At 37.4% G+C, this 23,103-nt stretch overlaps 1 protein-coding gene across 1 annotated transcript in view; it reads right to left on the reverse strand.

Annotated features, from left to right (window-relative positions):
• LONP2 (lon peptidase 2, peroxisomal) overlaps nt 1–23,103 on the reverse strand; it is a 163,602-nt gene that overhangs the window by 90,329 nt on the left and 50,170 nt on the right. Inside the window, exon 8 of the mRNA XM_004479880.4 lies at nt 3,074–3,215. Within this exon, the coding sequence (XP_004479937.2) occupies nt 3,074–3,215 (142 nt within the window). The remainder of the gene's footprint in view (nt 1–3,073; nt 3,216–23,103) is intronic.

Genomic DNA, 23,103 nt, shown 5'->3' on the forward strand with positions numbered 1-23,103 from the left:
AGAATTCAAAGTGAATCCATTTGGTCCTGCGCTTTTCTTTTCTGGAAAGATTTATTATTATTATTACTAATTAAATCTCTTAATTTGTTATAGGTCTATTTAGATTTTCTATTTCTCTTGAGTCCATTTCAATAGTATGTGCCTTTCTAGGAATTTTCCATTTCCTCTAGGTTTCCTCATTTGCTGGGATATAGTTGGTTACAGTATTTTCTTATAACTTTTTTATTTCTGTTATGGTCAGTAGTAATGACTCCTCTTTTTTCCCATGATTCTAGTATTTGAGTATTTTTTCCCCCTGGTCAATCTGGATACATGTCAATTTTGTTGATTTTTTTCAAAGAAATAGCTTTCAGTTTCATCAACTCTTCTTTGGTTTGTTTATTCCCATTCTAATCTTTATTACTTCCTTCTGCTTTCTTTGTGTTTAATTTGCTCTTCTTTTTCTAATTCCTTAAGGTGGAAGGGAGGTTAGGTTATTGATGAGCTCTTTCTTAATTTTAAATATAGGCATTTATGCCAAAGAGTTCCCTCAAAGCATTCTTTAGTTGCATCCCATAGATCTTGGTATCTTGAGTCATTTTCCTTCATCACAAAGTATTGTCTAATTTCTCTTGGATTTTCTTCTTTGACCCTTGGTCATTAGGGAGTGTGTTGTTTAGTTTTTGTATATTTGTGACTTTCCCAAATATCTTTCTATTATTGCTTTCTATCTTCACTCTACTGTTGGAAAACACACTTTATAAGATTTCAATCCTTTTAATTTTATTGAGACTTGTTTTATGGCTAGTTTATGGTCTAATCTGGAGAATGTTCCATGTGTCACTGAGAAAAATATGTAATCTGCTATTGTTGGGTGCAGTGCTCTATAGATGTTTCTTAGGCCAACATGACAGCTGGTTTATAGAGTTGTTCCAGTCTTCTATTTCCTTGTTGACTTCTGCCTAATTTTAGCCATTAGTAAAAGTACCATATTAAAGCCACCATTATTGTTGAACTGGTTAGTTCTCCTTTTCATTCTGTCAGTTTTTGCTCCATGTATTTTGTGGTTCTGTTGTTAGCTGCGTGTGTTGTATCTTCTTGATGAACTGACCCTTTTATCATTATATGTTCCTCTTTTTCAGGAATTTTTTTTGTTTTAACAAACATTTTGCCTGATAGTCATAGCCACTCCAGTTTTCTTATGTTTGCTGTTTGCACAATATATTTTTTCCAGCTTTTATTTTAGTCTATTTTTATCTTTCAATCTAAAGTGTGTCTACTGTAGACAGCATATGGTTGGAACTTATTTTTTAATTCATTGTTACAATGTCCACCTTTTGACTGCATGTTTAATCCATTCACATGTAATACTATAACTGATACAGCTGGACTTGTATCTGTCACTTTTTAAAAAAAAAAGATTATTTTTAAAAAAGATTTATTTATTTCTCTCCCCTCTTTGCATTTAGTATACCTGGAATCTGTTGAGCTTCTTGGATGTAAAGATTAATGTTTCTCATCAAATTTGGGAAGTTTTCAGTCATTATTTCTTGGAATAATTTTTCTGCTCTGTTTTAGTTTGCCAAAGGGCTGCCAATGCGAAGTACCAGAAGTAGGTTGGATTTTATAAAGGGGATTTAATAGGGTAAAAGTTTACAGTTCCAAGGCTGTAAAAAGTCCAAATCAAGGCACTTTAAGAGGTGCTTTCTCACCAAAGTCAGCTACTATTGATTCTGTTGTCCAGGCACATGGCTAAGCAAGATGGCCACTGATCTCTGCTGAGGTCTCAGCCTTCTACTCCGGGCTTACCATCTTCTCTTGAATGCTCTGTGGGCCCAGCCTCTTAGGACTTTGTGCTTAAGCAATCCTCTAGTCCTCTCTCACATGGCAGGATAAAATATGGTGGCTTCCTTTTCCTGTGTCTGTCTCTCTGTGTGTATCCATTTTTATCATACCCAGCAAGAGGGCAGAGACTCAAACTTGAATCATGCCTCACTGACATAATTCAGCCAAAACGGTCTTACATCCAGAAGAATGAATTAGTTCTCTTTTTAGATTCATAAAAGAATTTCAAACGGGCACATTTACCCATTTTTGATGCTTTTAATATCTCCATTACATATATGTTGGTATGCATAATGATATATTTCTGCAATATCTCATTCATTTTCTTCATTTTTTTCCCTTTCTTTCTTTAGATTGCATAATCTCTATCTATCTTCAATTTTGCTGATTCTTTCTTCTGCCAGTTCAAATATACTGCTGAGTCCCAACAGTAAATTTTTCTAGTTTATTATATTTTCCAACTACATAATTTATACTTGGTTCTTTTTTACAATTTCTGTGTCTTTATTGCTAGTCTTTATTTGATGAGACAATGTTATCATCCCTTTCTTTATTTCTTTAAGTATGATTTCCTTTACTTCTTTGAAGACACTTATAATGCCTGCTTTGATGTCTTTGTCTATTATATTCAAAACCTGGGCCACTAACATTTTCTGTTGCCTGCTTTTTTCCTCCAGTTTCTAGGTCACTTTCTCCTGTTTCTTTGCATGTATCATAACTTTTTGTTGAAAACTAGGTATTTTAGGTAATATGCTCTAGAACATATGGATACCAATCCCCTGACCATCAGCTGTGGCTTTTTTTTTTTTTAAGGAAGAACTGTGGATTGAACACCAGACCTTGTACATGGGAAGGAGGTGCTCAACCACTGAGCTTTGCCTGCTCCCCCTGCTGTGGCTTCTTTTTGTTGTTAGCTTGTTTGTTTAGTGCCTTGACTGGACTATTTTAATGAAGAACACTTCCCCTGCAGTGACTGAATCTTGCATGCATAAAATTTTGTTAAACAATATTTGATAAAAACAAAAAGGAAAAGAAAGAAATGATGGGAATTATCAAAACAAAAAAAGGAAAGACAAATCTCTAAGATATCTTAATTTAAATAGCAAGTTGTTTCATATTTCAGTCTGTATTAAATTATTTTTTCAATGACCAAACCCACATCAATGTACATATTACTTGAATATGATTATCAATTCTTATTCATACTTTTCCATTGTGAATTATAAACAGAGAATTTTCTAAATCTTACCTCAAGGAGAGCTGCTGCAGGATCACCCTGTAAACTTTTCCCCAGTTTATCAACCTCATCTAACAGGAACACTGGATTGTTAACTCCAACAGTCTTCAAGCCATTGATTATACGACCAGGCATACTGCCAACATAGGTGCGCCTATAGAAAGCAAGCAGCAAATTCATAGTAATGAGATATCAGGATGCAAAGCAATGCTGTTCAGAAACAGAAAATCAGGATTGGAAAAATTCCACTTACTTATCCCTATAATATAGCAAAGATATACTATATATTTTAAAAGGCACTCAGCTGTATTAAAAAGTTTACCAGATTCAATTCTTACCTTACTTTCTATTTAATTCTGGCTACATGATGAGTATGATTCTGAAAGAACTGTATCTCATTTTTGCCATTGTGTGGAAAAGCATTACATTTATGTAATATGATTCTTATTCCTCAAGATCCCAAAATATCCAAAGTACTGTATGAATTTGATTCCTATGGTTTTCATGATTTTTTCAGTGTCCCTCTCTCCACAAACACAACCACATCTTTATATGCTAAAATGGCGGTCCCAGGGCTGGTTAAAACAACATCACTATGAAGGAGGAGGAGATTAGAATCTGTTCAAAGGGTTATGTAGACAAAAAATATATAATGAAAATCCCAAACTCTTATTTTCAGAGACAATAGTCCATTATCATTTATACTAAGAGGATTTGGGGTCAACAGTATTTATATCAAAATTCCAGGGAGTGAATGTAGCTCACGTTGTTGAGTACCTGCTTCCCATGTATAAGGTCCTGGGTTCAGTACCTGGTACCTCCTTTAAAAAAACCAAAAAACATTAATTCTGATCTTTTGAATAAAATCGTGTTCACCCCATATGCACTAACTGGCATAATCACGTTCAGCCAGATATTTTGTTGAGTATTAAAACATTAGAGAAGCTACTTCATGATATTTGAAAAAGAATTACCTACATAATCATAATAGATGTAGAATGTGGCATGAAATAAAAAGTGTATGTCAAAGTGGAAAAAGATATCCTTTTTATAAAGCTGGCAAAACATTATTTTAAGCATCAATTTACAAATTTTAACTATAACCTTGTGCCTAAGTCACGGTCAAAGCAAATGGTGTTTCTGAAAAAGCATAAAAGTCCAATTACCTAGAAGAAATTGATGTATAAAGGGAACAGCAGAAGTTATATCATGACCTACACTAAGCTGATTGACAGAACAGGCCTTTAATTCTGCCCCATGATTAGTACAAAGTAGGACAGAATAGAGTAACCTTTGAAAAGACAAGGAAGTCTTCAAAATATCATGGGAATGGCTTTTATCTAGAGAAGGTGACCAAGGCACTGGAACCAGATAAGTAAACATTGTCCTGTTACTTAGTACATTCATGGTTTCAAAATGGGATAATGACAAGTCTCAAAATTGGTAAGTTCTTTAATAAAATGATTTCTCTAGAGAATTTACAGATTTGCCACTTTAAGGGCAGCACCATTCCACAATGGAATAAAACTAGAGATCAATAACAGCAGGAGCACTAAAAAACTTATAAATGTGTGGAAATTAAGCAACAATTTTTAGACAACCAATTGGTCAAAGAAGAAAGCATAAGAGAAATTAGGAAATATCTTGAGACTAATGCAAATAAAACACACAAATAAAACACACTAAATATGTGATGCACCAAAAGCAATGTTCAGAGGGAAATTTATTGCTCTAAATGCCTACATTAAAAGAGAAAATCACAGATCATTAATATAAACTTCCCATCTACAGAAACTAGAACAAGAGCAAACTAAGCCTAAAGTTAGAAGAAAGGAAATAGTAAAGATTAGAGCAGAGATAAATGAAATAAAGAAGTGACTAACAATACAGTGAATCAATGAAGCCAAAAGTTATTTTTTTGAAAAGATCAATAAAATTGACAAACATTTTGCCTGACAAAGAAAATGGGCGAGAGGATCCAAATAACTAAAAGTCTGGAGTGAAAAGCAGGTATTCCTACTGACTACAGAAATAAAAGGGATAATAAGAAGGTAACATGAATGATTACATGCCAACACATTAGAAAACCTAGATGAAAATGGATAAATCCTTAGAAACACACATATTACCTAATCTAACATGAGAAGGAGAAATTCTCAACAGACCTATAACAAGTAAAGAAAGTGAACTGTAATTAAATCTGCAAACAAAGAACACTCAAGGAACAGATGGCCTCAATACTGAATTCTACCAAACACTTCACACCAATCTCTCTCAAACTCCTTAAAAAAAAATACAGGAGGAAGGATTACCTGCTAATTCTTTCTATGAGGCCAGCATTATCCTATTACCAAATCCAGATAAAGACAGCACAAGGAAAGAATGTTACAGACAAATATTCCCCATTAATATAGATGCAAGAAAATATTGGCAAAAGAATCCAACAGGACATTAAAGTGATTATACACAATGACCAAGTGGGGTTTATTCCGGGAATGCAAGGATGGTTCATTCAACGTAAGAAAATCAATGTACAATGCCACATTAATATAATGAGGGAAAAAACCCAAACGATCATCTCAACTGATGCAGGAAAGGCACTTGACAAAATCCAGCATCCTATCATGATTAAAAAAAACAAAACAAAACCTCATACAACTAGTAATAAAAGGGAACTTTCCCAACATGATGAAGAGCATTTATGAAAAACCCACACCAATTATCATACTCAATAGTGAGAGACAGAAAGCTTTCACCCCAAGGTCAGGAACAAGATAAGGATGCCACTGTCAGCACTGTTTTTTAAAAAAATATATTTATTTATTTATTTTTAAAAGATACATAGATCACCCAAAATTTTACATTAAAAAAATATAGGGGATTCCCATATGCCCCACTCCCATACCTCATTTTTCCCACATCAACAACTGATTTCATTAGTGTGGCACATTCATTGCAAATGATAAATATGTTTTGGAGCATAGCTACATAGCAATGGATTATAGTTTACATTGTAGTTTACACTCTTTCCCAGTCCATTCGACAGGTTATGGCAAGATATATAATGTTCTGCATCTGTCTCTGCAATATCATGCAGGACAACTCTAAGTCCCCAAAATGACCCCATATCATACCTCTTTTTCCCTCTCCCTGCCACTGTCTTCACATCAATGATATAATTTCTTCCATTGCTGGAGTCACAATAAGTATATAGCAGAATACCAGTCTACTTTAGTCCATATTTTATTCCTCAATCCTGAGGACTCTGGATAGTGATGCCCACTCCACCTCTTAACTGAGAAGGGGCTTTGATCCCACATGGCTGACGGATGGGACTCTTCCTGCTTGCAGTTGTATACTCTCTTGATTTTTTGGTGTGGTGGTTGTTCATCCTTACCTCCTTGTTAGCTGTCCTGGGTAAGTCCAATGAACTGAAGAGTAGGTGTTGCAACTCCACTGAGGCTCAGGGCCTAGCTGGCCAGCCCAGAGATTCAAGTCTCCTGGACATATACCCACTAACCCCAGCGCCAAACATAGGTTCAATAAAAGGACAAAAGAGGTATATGTAGAGAAGTCACATCTGAGTCCAACTCCATCATACTTGGGAATACAAACTCCAAAGTTGGGCCCACTGGCAAGGCACCAAACCTGGGAGCCATGTGCCATGACCGTAGGACCAGGGTGTCTCCACAGACCTCAGGAGCACCACCATCTGGGGTAGTATCTACATTGGCTGTCTTTGAGATCCTGAGATGTGCATATGCGTGACCCCTCTGATGATCTCCCAACTCATTTTGAAGTTTCTTAGCCATATAAACTCATTTGTCTTTACCATTTCCCCCTTTTATTCAAGATCTTTTATTCAGTGTTACCCAACATTGTACAAGAAGTTCTAGCCAGATCAATCAGGAAAGAGAAAAAAATGAAAGGCATGCAAATTGGAAAGGAAGAAGTAAAACTCTATTTGCAGATGACGAGATCCCATCCATATCGAAAATACCAAAGAAGCTACAGGAAAACTACCAGACTAACAAACATATTCTGCAAAGTTGCAGAATAAAAGATAAACACAGAGGCCAGCTAGATTTCCATATATGAGTAATGAACAATCTGAAAAGGAAAAAAAAAATGCTATTAAAAAAACAAACATGCAAAGAGTGCACCCCGTAAGGAGAGCCGCCCAGTGCGAAAGAAAGTGCAGCCTGCCCAGGAATGGTGCCACACACACGGAGAGCTGACACAAGATGAGGCAGCGAAAAGAAACACAGATTCCCGTGCCGCTGACGAAAACAGAAGTGGACAAATATGACGCAGCAAATAGACACAGAGAACAGACAACCAGGGGGCGGGGGGGGGGGGAAGGGGAGAGAAATAAATCTTTAAAAAAAACTATACTAGAAACACATGTATTCTATGTAGTACAAAATACATTAAAAAAGCTCCCAGCAAACTATGGATAGGGGGGAACTTGCTCATCTTGATACAGACCATCTATTAAAAAACCTTCAGTTAACATCATTCTTAATGGTAAAGGACTGAATACTTCCTCCTAGAGATCAGCAACAAGGCAAGAAGTCTGCTCTCACCAAGCATATTCAACATAGTCCTGGAAGTCTTAGCTAACACAATAAGAAAAGAAAAAAGGAAAAAAGGCATACAAATTGGAAAGGAAGAAAGAAAATGGTTTGCAGATGATATTCTGCATAGAAAATCCCAAGGAACATATAAGAAAATGAAATTAATAAGCTATTTCATCAAGGTCACAGGATACAAAAACAACATACAAATATCAATTCCATTTCTATATATTAATACTAGCAAGGAGCAAGTGGAAACTAAAAACACAATGCCATTTATAATTATTCAAAAATCTTAGGTATAAATCTAACAAAAACGGTTACAGGACTTATATATTGATGAAAAAAATCAAAGATGAGAAATACTAAATACTTGGAGAGACATTTTTTAGGAAGGACTGGAAGACACAACTTAGTAAAGATGTCAATTCTATGATCTATGTTTAATTTAATTCCTATCAAAATTTCAGCAAGATTGTTTATAGATGTAGACAAGCGTGTCCTAAAATTTATATGAATAGAAAAAAGCTAAAACAATTTTGAAAAATAACATGAGAAGAATACTCAATTTGAAGCAATTTGAAGACTCATTATATAGCTAAATTAATCAGCACAGTATATATCAGCAGAGGGAAACATATACAGATGAATGGAACAGAACAGAGAACTCAGAAATGAATTCTCAGAAGCAATGCCAACTGACTTTTTGACAAAGGTGCAGACAGCAAACAAGCAATGGGGTTTGCGGGGCGGGGGGGGGGGCGGATAAATAAATAATAAAAACCTTAAAAACTGAAAACGAAACAAAACAAAAAAACACAACAGCATCTAAAAGAATAAATTACCTAGGAATAAATTTAACCAAGGGGTGAAAGACTTGTACATTGAAAACTACAAAACAATGCTATAAATGCGTGTGGGGCTCCCCTATGCCAGGGACACCCCTGCGTGGAACCGCACTCCTTGGGCGCATCAGCACTGCTCATGGGCCAGCTCCACACAGGTCAAAGAGACCCGGGGTTTGAACCGCAGACCTCCCATATGGTAGACGGATGCCTTAACCACTGGGCCAAGTCCACCGCCATCGACAGTTTTTTTTTTAAACAAATAGTACTAGAGCAATTGGATATCCATAGTATGAAAAAAATAAACCTCAACCTAAACACCGCACATTAAACAAAAATTAACTCAAAATGGATTATGGTCTACACTTGAAAATGGAAAACCCCTTACCCTTTCAAATAAACTTGATGATTGGCTTTTCCATCTCTACAAAGAAGGCTGTTGGGATTGCATTGAATCTGTAAACCATTTTAGGTAGAACTGACATTTTATCAATATAAAATAGACTTCCAACCCATGAACATGGACTGAACGCCCATTAATTTAGCTCTTCTTTGATTTCTTTTAGTTATGTTTTGTAGTTTTCCATGTATAAGTCCTTTATATCCATGGTTAAATTTATTGCTAGATATTTGATTCTTTTATTTGCAATTGTTTTTTGTTTTTAAAGATTTATTTATTTCTCTTCCCCTCCCCTTGTCATTTGTGCTTGCTGTCTGTTCTCTGTGTCTGCTTGTTGTGTGCTTGTCTTTTTAGGAGACACAGGGAACTGAACCCGGGACCTCCCATGTGGGAGGCAGGAACCCAATGACTTAAGCCACAGTTCACTCCGCTTGTTGTATCTCTCACTGTGTTTCCTTATTATGTTTCTTTGTTGCATCATCTCACTACATCAGCTCACCACACTAACCGGTCGTTTCAGCTGTCTTGCTCGAGCCACTAGGAACTGAAGCCCAATGTGGTGGTAGGCAGGTACCTAACTGCTTGAGCTACATCTGCTTCCCAAATGCTATTGTAAATGAAATTTTTTTCCTGATTTCTTTCTCAGATTGCTCATTACTAATGTATGGAAACACTACTTATTTTTGCACATTGATCTTGTATCCCACAACTTTGCTGAATTCATTTATTAGCTCTAGTAGCTTTTTCATCTATTTTGGGGGAACTTTCTATAAAAAGGACCACATAATCTGTATCAGAGAAAGTTTTACTTCTTCCTTTCCAATTTGGATGCCTTTTATTTCTTTCTCAAGCCTAATTGCTCTAGCTAGAACTTCCAGTACAATGATGAATAACAGTGGTGACAATATTATTCCAGATCTTAGAGAGAAAGCTTTCAGTCTTTCACCATCAAATATGATGTTAGCAGTGGGTTTTCTTATCTGTCCTTTAATGTATTGAGGAAGTTTCCTTCTATTCCTGTTTCTAAATGTTTGTGTCAAGAAAGGATGCTGAATATTGTCAAATGCCTTTTCTTCATCAATTGAGATGATTATGTGGATTTTCCTCTGCATTCTGTATAATTCTTTTAATGTTCTATGGGATTGGATTTGCTAGTTTTTTGCTGAGGATTTCTACACAAGAGAAATTTCATTTAGCATTCTTTATCTGGCTTTGGTATTAGGGTAATACTGGCCTCACAGAATGAGTTAGGTAGTGTTCATCCTCTTCCAATTTTTTGAAAGAGTTTGAACAGGAAAGGTATTAATTCTTCTTGGAATGCTTGGTAGAATCCACCTGTGATGCCATCTAGTTCTGGGTTTTTCTTTGTTGTGGGATTTTTGATGACTGATTAAGTCTCTTACAATTTGTCTGCTGAGATTTCTCTTTCTTCTAGAGTCAGTGTAGGTTCTTTGTGTGTTTCTAGGAATCTGTCTATTTCATCTAGGTTGTCTAATTTGTTGGCATACAGTTGTTCATAGTATCCTCTTATGATTCTTTTTATTTCTGTGGGGTTAATGGAAATGTACCTTTTCTCATTTCTGATTTTCATTATTTGCATCCTCTCTCTTATTCTTTGTCAGTCTAGCAAAAAGGGTTGTCACTTTTATCCATCTTTTCAAAGAACCAACTTTTTGGTTTTGTTAATGCTCTCTATTGTTTTTCTATTCTCTCTTTCATTTATCTCCACTCTATTCTTTGTTATTTCTTTTCTTCTGCTCACTTTTAGTTTGCTGTTCTTTTTCTAGTTTCTCCAGGTGTACATTTAGGGTTCTGATTTTACCTGTTTAACCTTTTTTTTTTTTAAAGGCGGTACCAGGAATTGAATGTAGGACTTCATACATGGGAAACAGGTATACAACCCCTGAGCTACATCCACTCCCCAATGAGTTGACTTTTTCATTTGTTTTTAGGAGGTACTGGGGATCGAATCTAGGATCTCACACATGGGAAGCAGGTGCTCAACCACTAGAGCTATACCCGCTCCCCTCATCTTTTTTAATGTAATCACTGAGGGCTATAAATTTCCCTCTCAACACTGCCTTTGCTGCATCCCTTAAGTTTTGTTTTTTTAAATTTTATTTATCCCTCCCCCTTGCCGCTTGCTTGCTGTCTGCTGCATCCATTTGCTGTGCATTCTTGTGTGTCTGCTTGTCTCCCTTTGTGTGTCATCGTGCTGTCCCAGCTGTCTGCGGGCATGGGCCAGCTTGGTGAGCCAAGGGCCTCTCATATGGTAGACGGGAGCCCAATCAGTTGAGCCACATCTGCTCCCCAAGTTTTGTTATGTTGTGTTCTCATTGTCATCTCAAGATATTTACTGATTTTCCCTTGTGATTTTTTCTTTGACCCAATGACTGTTTGAGAATGTGTTCTTAAACCTTCAAATATTTGTGATTTTTCCAGTTCTCTGCCTCTTCTTGATTTCCAGCTTCATTCCACTGTTGTCAGAGAAGATGTTTGTATAATTTCAGTCTTCTCAAAATTTATTGAGACTTGTTTTGTGACCCAACATGTGGTCTATTCTGGAGAACAATCCACATACACTTGAGAAGAATGCGTATCCAGTTCTTTTGGGGTGCAACGTTATGCATATGTCTAAGTCTAGCTCATTATTTGTCATATTATTTAAGTTCTGTTTCCTTATTGATCTTTCATCTACATGTTCTATCTACTGATGAGAGTGGTGCATTAAGTCTCCAACTTTTACCAAAGAGGTGTCTATTTCTCCCTTCAGTTTTGCTAGCATATGCCTCATGTATTTTGAGGCACCATGGTTAGGCCATAGGTATTTATGATTGTTATTTCTTCTTCGTGAAATGATCCTTTTATTAATATATTGTACCCTTCTTTTTCTCTTGTAGCATCATTTGACTTAATGTATATTTTGTATGACATTAGTAGAGCTACCCGAGCTCTCCTTGTGTCACTATTTGCATGGATTATCTTTCTTCAACCTATTTGTGCTTTTCGGTCTAAGGTGAGTCTCTTGTAAACAACATATAATTGGGTTGTTTTTTTATCCTTTTTGCCAGTCTGCATCTTCTGATTGGAGAGACTAATCTATTAATATTCAGTGTTATTACTGTAAAGGCATTATTTACTTCAGCCATTTTGTCCTCCTCCACCTGAAATGGTTCCCTCCTCTGTCTGCTTGTTGCCTCCACTCACTGTCTGCTTGTCTTCTTCAAAAGGCACCAGGAATCGAACCCGGGACCTTGTGCCCAAATGCTTGATCCACATCCACTCCCTGCTCATTGTGTCGGCTTGTTGCATATGAAGAAGGCACTGGGAACTGAAACTGGGACCTCCCATGTGGGAGGCAGGGGTCTAACAGCTTGAGTCACATCTCCCCTGTCCTTAATTTTTTATATGTCTTATATCTTTTCTGTTTCTCTTTCCCTTTATTGCAGCAACTGTTTCTGTACAGTTGATCTTTTGTGATGTATGTGACCAATTCCTTTTTAATTTACATTTCTGTTTATTGAAAAATTATTTTCTTGGTGGTTACCAGGGATTTGTATTATACAACCTAAGTCTATTAACAATTAATCTGAACAGATACCAAGTTAATTTCAATAGCATACATGTTCTCTGCTCCTATATCCCTGTTTCCCCTCTTACACTGTTTTTGTTCACATTACCCCTTTATATTTTGTAACTGCATTATCAGGAAATATGACTATTTCTTACTCAAATTGCATTCTAACTCTTACAGGAATTAAAGAGATTTATATATTGAGAATACAGTACTATTAGGGCTTGTATTTATCCATTTAGTTACCTTTATTAAAGATCTTTACCTCTTCACACTGCTCTAAGCCATTCTTTCCTATCTTTTCCTTTCAACCTAAAGGAATCCCCTTAGCAGTTCTTGCAAGATAAGTCTTTTGGTGATGAACTTTTTTAGTTTCTGTTTATCTGTGAATGTCTTAAACCCTCCCTCATTAAAAAAAAAAAAATGTTATTAGAGAAGTCGTGATCTTACAAAACAATCATTTATAACATGTGAATTCTCCACACCCATGTCACTCTTTCACCAATGTTACACTGTGGAACATTAGTTACAGATTATAAAAGAACATGACCAGAATATTATCACTATGGTTTACAGTGTATATATTTAGTAGGTTTTCCATACAGCCCCTATTATTAGCACTATGTATTTGTACGATATTAGTAGAGCTACCCTAGCTCTCTTTGAGGTACTATTTGCCTGGATTAGCTAATGTACATTTGTAATAGTTAGTGAGAGAACACTATTATATTAGTACTATTAATCTCAGTCCATCTTCTACTACATAGTTCACTGTATTATACAGTCCCATACCTTGTATATTCTATGCAATATGTACACTCAGTGGCTCTCACTTTTATCAGAGTTCTGCAGTCATCACCCCTGTAAACCTTTCAATGTTTTCCTTAGTACAAAAGTAAAAAATACCATGCCCCCATTACTGACTTTTAGAGTTGATAAAGTACCTTCTTTGACACTGAGGCAAGAATATTACAATATTGTTGTTAACTACAGTCCATAAGATACATTAATTCTATTTTTCCTATGCATCACTATATTCTTATGACCTTACAATAGTGATGTACATTTGTTATACTCCATAGAACATTCTTGTATTTGTATTATTAACCACAATCCTCATCTACTTTGGGGTTCACTATGTTACTCAGTCCCTAGATTATTTTCTAGCTAAATTTTTTCAATTGATGTTAACATCCCTAGACTACTCCTATCAGCCACAATCACATTTATAAGACCAGTCATGTTAGTTATACTTCCTAAAATGTGTTACCAAACAACCATAACTATTTCCACACTTTTACAGTCAAGGTAATAGAAAATTTTACATACACTAAGCATCAGTATTCCTTCTCAGTCCTCAGCCTATCTCCTGATAACCTAGAGCCTAAGTTTTAACTCCATGTGTTTATTTTTCATATTTAGTTCATATTAGTGGGACCATACAACATTTGTCCTTTTGTATCTGGTTTATTTCACCTGGCAAGGTTCATCCATGTAATCACATGTCCCAATTTCATTTCTTCTTACAGCAGCATAGTATTTCATAGTATGTATTTACTACATTTTGTTTATCCATATATTGGTTGATGGACACTTGCATTGTTTCCATCCTTTGACAACTGTGAATAACGCCACTATGAACACTGGTATGCAAATGTCTGTAGAGGGAATGCAGGATCATACAGCACAGCAGTTCTATATTTAGCTTCTTGAGGAACCACCAAACTGTTTTTCACAGAGGCTACACCATTCTATATTCCCACCAACAGTGAAGGAGTGCTATTTCTCCACATCTTCTCCAGCACTTGTTGATGTGTTTTTTTTTTTTAAATAGTGGCCATTGTATGAATTGTGAGATGGTATCTAATTGAAATTTTGATTTGCATTTCCCTAAAAGCTAGTGATATTGAACATTTTCTCACGTGCTTTTTTGCCATTTGTATTTCCTCTTTGGAAAAATATATACTTAAGTCTTTTGTTCATTTTAAAATTGGATTGTTTGCTATTTATTATTGAGTTGTATGATCTCTTTATGCAGCATAGAAATCAAACCCTTCTTGAATAAGCAGTTTCCAAATATTTTGATTGAGTAGATTGCCTTTTTACCTTCTTGACAAAGTCCTTTGAAGCATGGAAGTGTTTAAGTTTGAAGAAGTCCCATTTATCCATTTATTCTTTTGTTGCTTGTACTTTCAATGTAAGGTTAAAGAAACCATTACCTACTATGAGGTCTTGAAGATGTTTTCCTACATTTTCTTCTAGTTTTATGGTTCCAGCTTTTATATTTAGCTCTTTGATCCGTTTTGAGTTAGTTTTTGTAAAAGGTGAGAAACAGGTGTCATCTTTCTTTAAGATATGGATACCCAGTTCTCTCAGCACCATTTGTTGAATAGACTGCTCTAGCCCAACTGGGCCCCCCAAAAATCACTTGACCATAGATGTGAGGGTCTGTTTCTGAACCATCAATTTGATTCCATTGGTCTATGTGTCTATCTTTATGCCAGTACCATGCTATTTTTACCACTGTAGATAGGTGATATGATTTTAAGTCTCGAAGTGAGAGTCCTCCAACTTCACTCTTCCTTTTTAAAATGTTTCTGTCTATTGGGAGACCTTTCTCCTTCCAAACAAATAAATTTTTATTGGGACTGCACTGAATCTGTAAATCAATTTGGATAGAACTGACATCATAATGATACATGGTTTTCCTATCCATGAACATGGAATGTTCTTCCATTTATTTAGGTCTTCTTTGATTTTTTTTTTAGCAATACCTTGTAGTTTTCTGACTATGTGCTTGGTTAGATATATTCTTAAATATCTGATTCTTTTAATATGTTGTTGGATTTAATTATCAAGTATTTTGTTCAGGCTTTCTACATCTGTATACATTCGGGAAATGGGCAGGTAATTTTATTTGTTTGTAATATCTTTATCTGGCTTTGGTATTATGGTGTTAGGGGCTTCAGAGCATGAGTTTTGTAGCACTCCTTTTATTCAATCTTTTGTAAGGGTTTGAATAAGATTGGTAACAAATCTTTCAGTGCTTGGTAGAATTCACCTGTGAAGCCGCCTGGTCTTGGGCATTTCATTTTGGTCAGTTGTTTAAAGATTGTTTCAATCTCGTTGCTTGTGATTGGTTTGTTTAGGTCTTTTATTTCTTCTAGGGAAAGTATAGGTTGTTTGTATGTTCCAAGAATTTTTTCCATTTTATCTACATTGTCTAGTTTGTTGGCGTAAAGTTATTCATAGTAACCTCTTATGAACTAGTTTATTTCTCTGGGGACAGTAGTAATGCCCCCATTTAATTACTGATTTTATTTATTTACATTTTCTTTTTTCCTGTCAGTCTAGTTAAAGGTTTGTCAATTTTGTTGATGTCAAAGAACAAACTTTTGGTTTTCTCAATGTCTCTATTGTTTTTTGTTCTCAATTATATTTATTTCTGCTCGGATCTTTATTTCATTCCCCTGCTTGCTTTGGGCATAGTTTACTCTTCTTTTTCTAGTTCCTCCAGGTGTGTAGTTAGGTCATTGATTTTAGCTCTTCCTTCTTTTTTAATGTAAGCATTGAAAATTATAAATTTCCCTCTCAGCACTGTTTTCACTGCCTCTCACAGGTTCTGGTTTGTTGTCTTCTTGTACACATTCTTTTTGAGATATTTATTGATTTCTCTTGCAATTTCTTCTTTTACCCACTGATTAAGAGTGTGTTGTTTAATCTCCATATATTTATACATTTTCCCATTTTCTGCCTGTTGTTGATTTCCAGCTTCATTCAATTATGATGAGAGAAAGTGCTTTGTATATAATTTTGATCTTTTTAGGGAAGCGGACTTGGCCCAGTGGTTAGGGTGTCTGTCTACCACATGGGAGGTCCGCAGGTCAAACCCCCGGGCCTCCTTGACCTGTGTGGAGCTGGCCCAAGCGCAGTGCTGATGTGCTCAAGGAGTGCCGTACCACACAGGGATGTCCCCGCGTAGGCGAGCCCCACACGCAAGGAGTGCGCCCCATAGGAGAGCGGCACAGCGTGAAACAAAGTGCAGCCTGCCCAGGAATGGTGCCGTACACACAGAGAGCTGACACAACAAGATGACGCAACAAAGGGAAACAAAGATTTCTGTGCCGCTGACAACAACAGAAGTGGACAAAGAATACACAGCAAACAGACACAGAGAACAGACAACCAGGGTAGGAGCGGAGGGGGAAGGGGAGAGAAAAAAAATAAATCTTAAAAAAAAAAAAAGTTTGATCTTTTTAACTTTATTGAGATCTGTTCTGTGACCCAAAATATGGTCTGTCCTGGAGAAAGATCCATGAGCACTTGAAAGTATAGCCTGCTGTTTGGGGGTGCGATGCTCTGTATATGTCTATTAGGTTTAGTTCGTTTATCATATTATTCAAGTTTTCTGTTTCTTTACTGATACTCTGCCAGGATGATCTATCCAATGATAAGAGTTGTGTACTGAAATCTCCAACTATTATTTTAGAAACATCTATTTCTTCCCTCAGTTTTGCCAGTGTTTGCCTCATGTAATTTGGGGCATCCTTGTTAGGTGCATATACATTATGATTGTTATTTCCTTCTAGTGAATTCCCCTTTTTGTTAGTATATAATGTCCTTCCTTGTGTCTAATAACAGCTTTGCTTTTAAAGTCTATTTCATCTGATATAAATATAGCTACTCCAGCTTTTTGTTGTTTTGATTACTGCATGAGTGGAGTATGTTTTTCAAGCCTTTCACTTTCAATCTATTTGTATCCTGGGTCTAAGGTAAGTCTTATACTGCATATAGACTGCTTACATTTTCTTGTCCATTGTGCCTGTCTCTGTCCTTTGGGGAGTTTAATCCAATAACGTTTTATGTTATTATTGTAAAGACAGTTGTTCTTCACCCATTTTGACCTGGGTTTTACATGTCATATCTTGTTTGACCTTTTTACACTTTTGATTACTTCTACTGATATAACCGTCATTTTTAGACTCTCTTCCAAACTTCTCTCTCCTGTTTTTTCTTTTCAGGCTATAGCACCTTATGTAGTATTTCCTGCACAGCCAGTCTCTTCATTACAAACTCTCAGTTTATCGGTGAATATTCTACACTTGGCCTAATTTAAAATTTTATTTTTAAAGAAGCTTTAGATTACATAAATGTTACACAAAAAATAAACGGGTTTCCCTGATGTCTCCCACACCCACACTTTCCTAAATTAACATGTTTTATTAGCATGGTACATTTGTTACAACTGATGAACACATATTGAAGCACTGCTACTAACTATAGACCACAGCTTACATTATAGCTTACACTTTGCACTGCACAATTTTAAGGTTCTGACAAAATGTATAATGGCCTGTATCTATCATTGCAATGTCATGCAGGACAATTTCAATGTCCTGAAAATACCCTCATGTTACACCTATTCTTTCCTCTCCCTTCCCTCAGAACCTCTGGTGGCCACTATGCCTTTACATCATATAAAAGTTCTTCCATTGCTAGAATAATAAGTCTATAATAGAATAATAATAAGTCTACTTCAGTCCATTGTTCATTCCCCAATCTTGAGGATTTGGGGATGGTGATGCCCACTCTGTTTCCAATTGAGAGGGGGCTTAGATCCCATGGGGTAGATGGATGCAACTGTCTTGCTTGCAGTTACACACATTCTCTGGTTCCTTGGGGTGGTAGCTGTCCATCATCATCTCCTTGTTAGTTGTCCTGGGTGAGTCCAATGAATTGGAGAGTAGGTGCTGCAACTCTGCTGAGATTCAGTTTCCCTCATTTTTGAAAAGACAGCCTTGCCAGCTATAAGATTCTTGGCTGGCAGTTTTCCTTTTTCAGTATCTTAAATATATCATACAACTGCTTCCTTGCTTCCATGGTTTCTGATAAGAAATCAGCCCTTAATCTTATTGGGCATCCTTTGTATGTGATTAATCACTTTTTTCTTGCTTCTTTCAGGATTTTCTCTTTATCTTCAGCATGTGCCATTCTGATTAGTATGTGTCTTGATTTATTTGGATGGGAGTATGCTGTGCTTCTTAAACATGGATATCTATGTCCTTCAATAGGGTTCAGAAATTTTCTACTACTATTTCCTCAAATATTCCTTCTGATCCTTTTCTCTTCTCCTCCTGAGACACCCATGACAGGTATATTCCATGTTTCTTGCAGTCATTTATTTCCCAGAGACTCTGTTAAATTTTTTCCCCACTCTTTGCTTTACTCGTTCTTCTGTGTGTTCACTTTCAGAGGCCTTGTCTTGAAGCTCATTGATCCTTTCTTCTGCCTTTTCAAATCTGTTATGACTCCAGCATAAATTTCTTTTTTGTGTGTGTTTCATTCCCATAAGGTCTGCTATTTTTCTACATATGCCTCAAATTCTTCTTTGCACTCACCCAGTGTCTTCTTGATGTCCTTAATCTCTTTAGCCAGCTCACTGATTTTATTAAGGAGATTTGTTTAAATATCTATGATTAGTTGTCACAACTCCTTTATATCATCTGAAGGCTTGGTTTGTTCCTTTGGCCTGGGCCATAGCTTCCTGTTTCTTGGTATGGATTGCAATTTTTTTGTTGGTATCTTGGCATCGGTTTACTAGATGTATTTTTTTTTTTTTTTTTTTTTTGCCCCTTTTCTCTCTTTAGTCTGGGGCTTTCTATTTGATTGGTTTTGGGCTACAGCCCCTATTTGATATTTGGTTCAACTTAATTTGGAACCATATAGTGGCTTGTGTTTACCCAATTTGAATTTTTTTTTAGCTTTTTCATCTGTTTCCTGCCCCTTTCCCCTTGCTGGTTGCAGAAAAGGAGCCAAGGATGCAGTTGGTACTGTAAGTCATGGAGGCTGAAGTTGTTTGCATTGTCTCAAGAAATGATGACGCTTCTCCCACACTTCTCCCTTACCAGGGTAGGGATGGAACCACAGCTGTGTGCAATAATACAAGCCATCCAAGGGCAAAACCATCTGTAGTTGCCCAGAGAGACTGATGAAGCTCTACATCCCCTTCTCCTCTGCCTGATGCAGGGATGGAGCCACAGGTGTGGGCAGCAAACTAATCTGTGTGAGTCAAAACTGACTGCGGTTGCCCAGGTAGACTGATGGAGCACTGGCCCCCTTCTCCCCTGCCAGCAGCAGGAATGGAGACTCATTGTGCCCAGCTATCAATTCCATGGAGGCTAAAAGCAACTGCAGTTGCCTGGAGAGGGCCGAGGAGCATTGTTCCTCATGCTCTATCAGGGATGGGGATGGACGCAGTGATGTGTTCAACCATCTAGTCCATGCAGGTCAAAAGCAGCTGCAGTTACCCAGAGAGGCTTAGGGAACTCTGTTTCTATTGCCTTGTCAGGGGCAGAGATGGAGCCAGAGAAGTGCACAACAGTCTAGCACATGTAGGCTGAAAGTGGCTGCCACTGCCTAGAAAGGGTGAGGAAATATTGCTATCCCCAGTCCTATCAGGGGTGAATGGAGCCACAGGTGTCCAACACTCCAGTCTGTGTGGGCCTAAAGTGCCTTCAGTTACCCTGAGAGGCTGTACTATCTCTCCTCCTGCCCTGTCAGGATTAGGGATGGAGTCAGAGATGTGTCCAATTGTCTCTTCTATGCAGGTTAAAAGTGGGTGCAGTTGCCCAGAGAGGCTTAGGGAACACTGGCCCTTCTACCCTGTTAGGGGCAAGAATGGAACACAGGAGTGCCAATAATTTAGACCATGTGGGCTGAACATGCCTGTAATTGCCTGGAGAAGTTTAGGAAATACCGCATCCCTCCTATCCTATTGGCGGCGGAGATGTATCTACAGGTTTGCCCAACAATCTACTCTGTGCAGGCAAAAGTGACTGCAGTGCCTGGAGAGCTTCAGGGCACACTATTTGTCTTCCTTCCCTATCAGGGGCTTGGATAGAGCCAGAGATGTGTCTAACAATCAGGTCAGTGTGGGCAGAAAGTGCCTGCAGTTGTCCTGAGAGGCTGGGGAAACACTGTCCCTCTCCTCCCTTCCAGAGGCAGGGCTGGAGCCCAATCTAGGGCAGCAATCCAACAACCTGGATGGAAAGAAGTGATCCTACCTTTGCTGTGATTTTCAAACATCCCCGCTTCCCCTCATGCTGAGGGAAGAGTTAAAATGGAGGGTACCACCTTCTTTCTGACTTGGACAGGTTCAAACTTTAGCTGTTCTTAGGACTAGATTTTAGCCAGCCCAATTTACTAGTTAGTAACTGAAATTGGTGCCTGACTGTCTCTTCTTCCCCCATTTTTGGGAAATGAATCTTCCAACTCCCACTAGGGAAAGAGCTCCCAAGGTGGCTTGAGCTATCAGTGGGGGATAGGCTCCAGCCTCTGCAGCATGGAGTGCTCTACTCATGAATCTTCACTGCAAATGGGAAGTCTCCTACTTCTGTTCTTCCAAAGATGTTGTAGGATGCTCTCCTGGTGTGCTGGGCCCTCCAAATAGGTGATTTATATAGCTCTGGCTGATTACTAACTGCACTGTAGGACACGTTGACTCTTGGGGCTTGTTACTCTGCCGCCATCTTGCCTCTATTCCTCTCCCTCATTTCTGAAGGACAGTTTTGCTGATAGAGAATTTTGGGCTGGTGGTTTTTCTCTTTCATTACCTTAAATATTTCATACCACTACCTGCTTGTCTCTATGGTTTACAATGAATAACTGGCATTTAGTCTTATTGAGGATCCCTTGAGTAGGACGAATTGCTTTTCTCTTGCTGCTTTCAAAATTCTCTCTATCTGCAGTTCTGGGAAGATGGCATTGGAGTAGGCAGGCAGGGCTCAACTATCTCACAAGAACAACAGAGAAAGGGCGAAAAGCTGTATGATGGATCTGCTTTGCAGGTCAGCAGACCAGGACAGAGCTACACAACTCCCAGAAGGGTGAGAGAGAGAGGAAGAATCTGAAACAACAAATGTGAGTTACCAAAGAACTGTGGCGGCCAGGAAGTGCTCCCATCCCCAACCCCAAGACATTAAGCCAGGATAAAACCCTTGCTCACTACAGCTGACTGAGAGAACATGTCTTTCTCCTTGTTAGCTGTTACAATGGAAAAGGGAGGGGGAGTAAATAGGCTTCTCTTTAGTGAACTCGGCCAGCAGAGCCTGCTCTGAATCTCAGATCGGCCCAGACTAGAAACACAGGAAGGTGAAGATCAAAAGAAACACCTTCATGGAAAGGTTAATCAATGAGCGCCATTTGCTGGCATCTCTGGAAACTGCATGGACAAAACACTGCTTTTAGGTCTCTCTTTACCCCACTCCTGGGAGAATATCTGTGCCCCATTAGTGAACCCCTAGCCTAAGTTTGATAACTTAAGCTGGGCAATTTTAAAGATTTGGAATAAGTTTAACCAAATATCAAAGAAGAGCTGTGGGAAAAAAAACACCCCAAACACTAGACAATAGAAAGAAAATGGCCATTACAGTAAATTCACAAACATATTCAGATGTTGAGACAACAGCAAAAAATTACAAGCTACACTAGGAAACAGGAAGAGATGGCCTAGACAAATGTACAAACCAAACATCCTGAAGAGATACAGGTTTTAAGAAAATTAATCAATGACAATCACAAAACTCTCCTAAAACAATTCAATGAATTGAAAGAAAATATGACAAAGGAGATTAAGACGACACTGGGGAACATAAAGAACAATCTGAAAACCTGCAAAGGAAAAAGGAACAGAACTTACGGGAATGAAAGACACAATGGGTAAGATTAAAAATACATTCAAGACTCAAAAGAGCAGATTTGGAATTGCTCAGACAGAACTAGTGATTTTGAAGAAAACATCTGAACTGGAAAAGACAGGAGAACAGAAAGAGAAGAGAATGGAAAAACTGAATGACAATGTGAAATGCACAAATACATGCATTAGTGGTGTCCAATAAGGAGGAGATAATGGAAAAAGGGCAGAAAAAATGTTTGAGGAAATAATGACCAAAAACATCCCAACTTTTATGAAAGACATAAATATCAATATCTAAGAAGTACAGTGCATCCCAAATGGAATAAATCCAAATAACCTACCCCGAGACACTTACTATTCAGAATAAAAAAATATCAGAAAAGAGAAGATTCTGAAAGCAGCAAGAGAAAAGCAAAGCATCACATACAAGGGAAACTTGTTATGATTAAGTGCCAACCTCTCATCAGTAACAGTGGAGGTGAGAAGAAAGTGGTATGATGCATGTAAAGAACTGAAAAACTGCTGCCAAGAATTCTGTATCCAGCAAAACTGCCCTTCAAAACTGGGGGTGAGTTCAAAGACTTTACAGACAAACAAAAACTGATAGAGTATGTTACCAAAAGACCAAATTTACAAGAGATACTACGGGGAGTGCTGCAGCCTAAAAGGAAAAAACAAGGGTGAAAGACTTTGAGAAGTGTGGAGAAATGAAGATTAGCAAGGATAAATTAAAGGGTAAAAAGAGAGACAATAGTAAGATATAACAATGGAAAGCCAAAGGACAAAATAAATGAAGTAAATAATCCCTTTACAGTAGTATCATTGAATGCTAATGGCCTGAACTTCCAAACAGAAGACATAGACTGATAGAATGGATAAAAAAACACAAGTCATCTATAGGATGTCTTGAAGAGACACCAAGACAAAAAAACCCCACCAAGCTGAAAGTGAA

The sequence above is a fragment of the Dasypus novemcinctus genome, chromosome 18 (assembly GCF_030445035.2).
Source record: "Dasypus novemcinctus isolate mDasNov1 chromosome 18, mDasNov1.1.hap2, whole genome shotgun sequence".
In the NCBI taxonomy this organism is placed as follows: Eukaryota; Metazoa; Chordata; class Mammalia; order Cingulata; family Dasypodidae; genus Dasypus; species Dasypus novemcinctus.